The sequence below is a fragment of the Megalops cyprinoides genome, chromosome 18 (genome assembly GCF_013368585.1).
Source record: "Megalops cyprinoides isolate fMegCyp1 chromosome 18, fMegCyp1.pri, whole genome shotgun sequence".
In the NCBI taxonomy this organism is placed as follows: Eukaryota; Metazoa; Chordata; class Actinopteri; order Elopiformes; family Megalopidae; genus Megalops; species Megalops cyprinoides.
In genome coordinates this window covers 3,491,599-3,498,821 of record NC_050600.1, presented here as the reverse complement: position 1 = coordinate 3,498,821, position 7,223 = coordinate 3,491,599, and the positions used below count along the sequence as shown (strand labels likewise).

The 7,223-nt window shown below is 44.0% G+C and overlaps 1 protein-coding gene across 1 annotated transcript; it reads left to right on the top strand.

The window, feature by feature from the left end:
* The first annotated feature begins 2,000 nt into the window (after positions 1-2,000).
* Positions 2,001-3,823, top strand: drd5a (dopamine receptor D5a). The gene has a single exon (XM_036551542.1). It carries the CDS (start codon positions 2,203-2,205, stop codon positions 3,580-3,582), a length of 1,380 nt encoding a protein of 459 aa, XP_036407435.1. The 5' UTR covers positions 2,001-2,202; the 3' UTR covers positions 3,583-3,823.
* The last annotated feature ends 3,400 nt before the right edge of the window (positions 3,824-7,223 follow it).

Here is a 7,223-nt window from a genome sequence, read left to right as displayed (position 1 = left end):
ACAAGCTTATCAATTGTGACCTGGAATTGTGTGTGCTGTGATTTTCCCACGGCCTGTTGGTTTGGTTTACGTAAATACGTCACGTGGAACACGTGACAATGCGTGGACCGATTCGTATATTTACCCATGGAGCTGTCCCACTTGATGCAACGTTAATTGATAGTGTCTTTAAATGATGTGAATTCACCCGCTGTTGCGGGCAAACATTTTCTTGTGTTCTGGCGGACCTCAGTGCGTTATCTCGCTCCTTTTACAGCCGGGGCTTAGAGAGATGCATTCCGGGAAGAGAAACAGAACACCGGGCTTTAATTTGATAATATGGTTCCCGTTGGGTAGCCTTTAAATATGTTGCCCATCAATAAACACTTCCATATGTACCCTCTCAGCACACTCTTCCTCCCCTGCATGGGAGGAATATCACCCTAGCATCCGGTTGAAATCGTAAACCTTCTCTGCAGACGGATGGATGTTGTACTGCCACGCTTAAAGCGCCAGTTTCATAACTGGCCGTGTGACTTGTTTTGCTCCTGGGACGACAGGGCGGGGAGTTGTATTCGCGCCTCCGCTTCCAGGCGTGGAGAACTCCTCACAGAGCAAGAATATGGGCGTGTCCGGGCTGCTGCCTGGCACGTATCTTGGAAACTCTCAGATACCACACTTTAAATGACGCGGTGGCGACCATACAGTGTAGTTGATCAAACCTATGATCTGTACTTGTGCGAAAACAGTTTTACATCTGTTTCCCTTTGAAAAAGTTTTTTATTTATTATTCTCCAATTACAACCAGTCGACTCTTATGACCGTTTCGATGGCGCAACCTTTACAAGTCTATAATTTCAATAGAAGTAACGAAATATTTTCCTTCATGTGTTTATCTGCCTACACCTAATTTTATAGTTGCCATAACGCTGTGAATTTGTTTCAAAACTGATTGCAAAGTGTTTGGCCTCACTTGGCATCGATATGAATCAATATGAATGACATGTATTCGTTTGGAAAAATTCTTATTAAAGAAAATAATAACAGTCTGAGCGAGTGGATGTTATATTTGGAGGATTCCGTGCAGAAGGTGCGGCCGCGAAGTAGTAATAAAGGAACTAAATAAAGACTGACCTGCGAAAATCCCACACGGGCTATACTGGATTTACATTTGTATGCGAGATGGAATGATTAGTGTAATTACTGCTGTGGCCGTAGCTTCCGATCACAGTGTCAACGTATTCAAAAAGTTAATTTGTTGTGTAATAGCGCAAGAATGTCGCAGAATCAACGTCGCGCATACATGTTTATGGAAGACCGCACTATTCAGCACCACGGACAGTTCCAAACGCGACCCCGGGCAAAGCGCACCGGTGCCTGTGATCGCTCGGTGTTCTGTAAGAAAAGTCGTACGCTCTTAAGCTTAATTCAGAGCCTAATTCAGGTATTTCAACGGTTTTAATGATTGATTACGTACAATTGCTGAAAGTTCAATTATTGTGCACGTGCGAGAGAGGGTGGGTGAGAGAGAGAGAGAGAGAGAGAGAGGGAGAGAGAGAAAAGGAAGAGAGAGGATTGTGTATTTTTAAACGTTAGGTTTATTCATGTTGTTGAGAATTTTGTTACGTGAGTAACTGAGAACACTTTATGTCTGCGGCAGCTTTCCCTATTCTGTAAATAAAGACTAGCGTGAGAAATTGGACAAAAATGTTATCTGGTCGTAGCTATCTGAACGGTAAGCAAGTGACACTCATTTCTTCTCGTTAATTCATTAATAAAGCTTGATTTACTTTCATTCACATCTTTATGATTCCATTGTTATCTTGATTATATTCCCACGAGGGAGAGGGGGGGGGGGGGGGCGGGGGTGATGATGGTGAAGGTACCCCCCTGCTAGACCTGTTTCTGGCCTCAGAATAGCTCAGTCAGTTTTAAGTGCCTTTGCCGCGCGCTGGCGAGGCAGGTCACGCGACAGGCAAGGTAACACCACGCGCGCGCTCCGTGGCGAGGATATGGTTTTATTCCTTCAGCATGTCAGCTGCCCCTGTCGGCTCTGTCTGAAAACGGACAGATCCTCGGGAAATGGAAATGCTCTAATTAAGCACGAGCCTATTTTTAATGCCACCATGTCATCAGTGGAGAAACCGTCCAGCCGATCGTCTGTCACAATTTTCTAAACGCGCGCGGAGCTGTGCGTAGCTTTTTTTTCACTTGAGGAAGCACATGGGGACTCCGGCGAAATACCTCTCATCGGTGCACGAAAGTCAGTCCGTCCCGTTTTCTGTCGGAGAGATAATGTGGAACACGACCGAATCGGCGGCGACAACCGACGGCAGAAAGGAATTGATAGTTCGGACGGTGACTGGCTGCCTGCTCTCCATCCTCATCCTCTGGACGCTGCTGGGAAACATTCTGGTGTGCTCCGCGGTGCTGAAGTTCAGGCACTTGCGAACTAAAGTGACTAACATTTTCATCGTCTCTCTGGCGGTGTCCGACCTGTTCGTCGCGTTGCTGGTCATGCCCTGGAAAGCCGTGGCCGAAGTTGCGGGGTACTGGCCGTTCGGGGCGTTCTGTAACATCTGGGTGGCTTTTGACATCATGTGCTCCACGGCTTCGATCCTCAACCTCTGCATCATCAGCGTGGACAGGTACTGGGCCATATCGAGTCCGTTCCGATACGAGAGGAAAATGACTCAGAGAGTGGCCTTTGTAATGATCAGTGTAACATGGACGTTGTCTGTACTTATTTCATTCATACCAGTCCAGCTCAACTGGCACAAAGCCAGCGACGAGACGGTCGGGACAAATAGCACATCTTTTGGGGACAAAGCCGAAAATTGTGACTCCAGCCTCAACCGAGAATACGCAATCTCGTCTTCTTTGATAAGTTTCTATATTCCCGTTGCAATTATGATTGTGACGTACACGAGAATCTACAGGATTGCTCAAATTCAGATACGGAGAATATCTTCTCTAGAGCGCGCGGCGGAGCACGCGCAAAGTTGCAGGACCAACAGACTCGAGTGCCAACACCACAATACCTTGAAAACATCGATTAAAAGGGAAACCAAAGTCTTAAAAACTTTATCTGTGATTATGGGTGTTTTTGTGTGTTGCTGGTTACCTTTCTTTATTTTGAACTGCATCGTCCCGTTCTGTGACAGACCACCGACTGACCACAAAGCCGGGCTTCCTTGCGTGAGTGACACGACTTTTGACGTGTTTGTGTGGTTTGGATGGACCAATTCGTCTCTAAATCCAATTATCTACGCGTTCAATGCAGACTTTAGAAAAGCCTTTGCCAGTCTTCTGGGTTGCCGTCATTTCTGCTCGAGAACACCAGTTGAAACTGTGAATATAAGCAACGAGCTCGTCTCTTATAACCAAGACACTCTATTTCATAAAGAAATCGTTACCGCGTATGTCAACATGATTCCTAATGTAGTGGACTGCATCGACGATAACGAGGAAACTTTCGATAGGATATCACAGTTTTCTCACAACAATGAAATCGCGACAGATTCAGTATGCGATCTGGACGACTGCGAGGCAGATATTTGCTTGGACAGACTCACACCATTCACTCCCAATGGTTTACATTAAGTCATTCATTTGTCTAAATCCATGCGTGAAAAGGATGTATTGCTCTATTCAGATATTTAAAATGTGTTGTTGTGATTACATGCATACAGTGATGTCGTAATATTGTGATAATAGCCAGGGACATTCTGTGTTATTTATTGAAAGGGTATGGGCACATGCATTTAAAAAGTGTTGCTTAATATTAACAACTCTAATAATTTAAATATTAATTTAAAGTCAGTATACTGTATTTCATATGCAAGTGCACGGGAACACAGCAAATACATTAAGTACACCTCTTTCTGGGATTTTAAAATGTACTTCAGTGACTGATTGTCATTTTGTGATGAATGGACGTTCCGGGCAGTAGGTTACGGTTTGTCTTCGTTAAGCAGTATTACCCATCGACAACGACAGCAATACTTGTTAAATGCCAGAAGATGGGAAAAGCCTTATGAAAACTCAACATGGTCATTTAGTAAATTTCGAAAGCCTTATTTACTCTGAGATGGTGCAATACATTTTGAGCACGAAGGTATGCGTTTATGTAAGAAATATGCCTAAGGATGCCAAATATTTAAGTGCCCATTAATTCACCTTTCTCTCGTCCCTCCCCCTTGCATTAAAAAAACGCTCGTCAGAGGAGTTTTACACGAGCCACACGCACACGACCCGTCATAGCTTTCTCATATACGTCAGACGTGTATGACGTCGCTCACTGCGCACCCCAGTGAACGAGGGGAAAACGCAGAAGAACGCGTTATTTTTTCAAATAACACTCATTCACACAGTCACACGGTAAAACAGATGGTCAACCCACGTGCGCGTAGGCATCGAAGAGGACAGCAGTTAGGTGTTTAATAAGTGATGTGTCTGTAGACGTTAAACGTGTGCTGGTGTTATTCGCGGTGGTATACTGAAGTAGCGTTGGTGGTTGTTGTAACGGTAACGTGTTCACGGTGCTACGTGGAATGCATTCGAGCAGTTTAGTCTGACACGGCTACAGTTCGAGAACGATCATACGGAATTGATCCTACGGGTCATAAAAGAAACGAGTTCATTGTCTGTTTCTCACACCTAAAAAAATCTGAAGCGTAGGCAACGTATTTTTTGTTTGTTTCGTGCAGGTTGGCGTATCCTTTAATCCCTATAACAAAAAGTAGGTGCAATGTCTAATATGTCACAAAGGACACTGGAAATGGTAACATTAGTCATCAGCCGGGATATGTGGATGCTCATTTTTGGAGTTTCAGTGAAAAGCACGGGCTGATATGATGTCCATTTAGGCCTGCCCCAGCCCTAAAAATAGCCGAAATGGTTATTTAATCAACTCTTAGACATTTTGTATTCAAGGTGTAATTAACTAGCGGCAACATTGTGAGAACTGAAACCCAGGTGAGTGCTCAAACAGGAAAATAAGAGAGGGGTCATAGCATAAGCAGAGAAAAGTACACACAGTGACCTGTTCAGCTGGATGTATATTTGACTGCTATATTTCCATCTTTTAAATGATGTAGAGATGACACGTTATGAATGTAAACTGTTCTTCAAACTGTGAAGTACGATACCATTTTAAAATAAAATTCTATTGCCAGAAACGACAACGCTTCCTGATGGTTTCAGTGTTCCCTGTCACTGTGTGAGGACGGCGCCAGCTTACAGCGGTTGCCTTTGTTAACTGACGTTATATGTTAAGCGAAGATTGAACTGACAAGCAACAGTGGGCTGAATTCAGAGACACAAAAGCTCACTCAATCAATAAAACAGTCTATGTGGAACTCCCCTGGGCTGTTATCGTTTCCTCATCCTTCCTGTTGGGTGACAGAAATACGTGCACTCCGTCTTCAAGGACAACAAATCACCAAACAGGGCAATAATGCCAGTCACCCTCCTCCCCTGAAGCAGGGGTTTGCAGGTAAGCCACCAATTCCCGAGCTCCCCGGGTATGTGCAGCGAAACCTGGAAGAATCTTCAGTGTCTGAACCACGGACAAGAGCAGCAGGTGCATTCAGGTGAACAGAGCAATAGCAAAAGAGAAAGTTTACAGTCGAAACGAATGGTTTCAAAACATTTAAAGCTGTTTTTTTGTCCGTTTCGCAAGGGGGTTGGAGGGACCCAAGATATTCTCTGTTGAGACAGACGCAATATCCTTGATGGGTCTTTATTTGTTCTGTGGACGTGTTCCGCTGAATCAAGCCCGAACACAGGAAATATGAGCCAAGACACTTGGAGCTTGAACGATGTGCATATCTATGAGCGATGCAGACAATCCTACACCTTTCCAAGCACGAAGGCTTGGGCCCTCAGCGATGGTCTCCTCTTCATGAGAGGCAGCTGGTCTTGGTATCAATCTCAGAGCAGAGACTGAATTTCAGGCAGAAAAGCTAAGGTTTATTCCATGTCCATCAAAGACATACCAAAGGAAATAGAAGAGACTCTCTCTCTATCTCATTCTTTCTCCCTCTCCCCTAATACCATCTTAATTTTTTATCTACCCCTTGCTCTTACTCTGTCTTCCCCCCTCTCCCTTTTTCTCACACATTCATCTGTAACACTTCCTCTAGTGTTTCCAGTCATTTGTTCATCTTTTACTCTTAATCACTCCGTTACTTGTATATATACTCAGCAACCCTTCCAATCCTGAGGGGGAGAAGGATGGCTGTCACCTGTCTTACAAAACCTGTTTCGTCTCTCAATTTTTGATCAATGTCTAAGTGTGACTTGGATAATGAGGAATGTCAATGGTGACAGAGAGAAAGCATGAGAGAGAGAGAGAGGGAGAGAGAGAGAGATAGGGGGAGAAGCCATGGAAACCACAGGAAATCCATCAGGAAAAAACACTGAAAATTGTTCTCTCATTCTAAATAATTTAAATATTCTCAAAAGAGGAACATAAAGGAAATAAGTATACAGATTCTGTGAAAGAGAATATTTAATATGGGATTCAATGGGATTCTAAACCTACAACCATCCCACAGCAAAGAAGGACTAAGCACCACCACCCTGTTGATGGACGCCTGCAAGTCATGATTCCTCAAATGGTGAATCCATCATACCTCAAATGCTGCACACGGGTAAACTCTGCAAGCTCTGCAAACTAATGGCAGTTTGAGCAGGCCTGTCTCCTCTGAAAACCTCAGCCAAAGTACCTGTAATTCCATGTTACAAAAGGAAAAAAAAAAAAAAAAAAGTAATTTGATATGTCGTTTCTTACCTTTGGAAATCCTCGCTGGTGATTTTGGTCATGTCCTGAGGCAATTCGGACTGGTTCCGTTCTTTGAAAGTGGAAATCCAGGTGCTTTCTTTAAGATAGGGCAAAGTAGTGCTTTCTGCCTCATTGCTGGAGCAGAGGGGGGATTTTGGCTGCTGTCTTCGCCAAGGCAGATTAGTCTTGAATGGGCGGCTGGGTTACAAAGCAGCACCATAGCTGTGAAGAAGACAAAACCCCTTCTAAAGCACAATGGACACAGAACTTACATTTCACACTTGCCAACACAAAATAATACATGCAAGCATATGCTTCTTTTGAAAACAAACACAAATAGCCTGCTATTTTTGCCAGATATCCTGGAAAGGCAGTTTATTGGCATCAAAGATTCAGATTAGATCCCCTGACAAAAAGGCAGCATATCACACCTGACCTGACTGGAGAGGGTGAGAAC

What these genes read in the sequence shown, in the direction of transcription:
- drd5a (XM_036551542.1), top strand. Translation starts at nt 2,203, where the DNA reads ATGGGGACTCCGGCGAAATACCTCTCATCGGTGCACGAAAGTCAGTCC.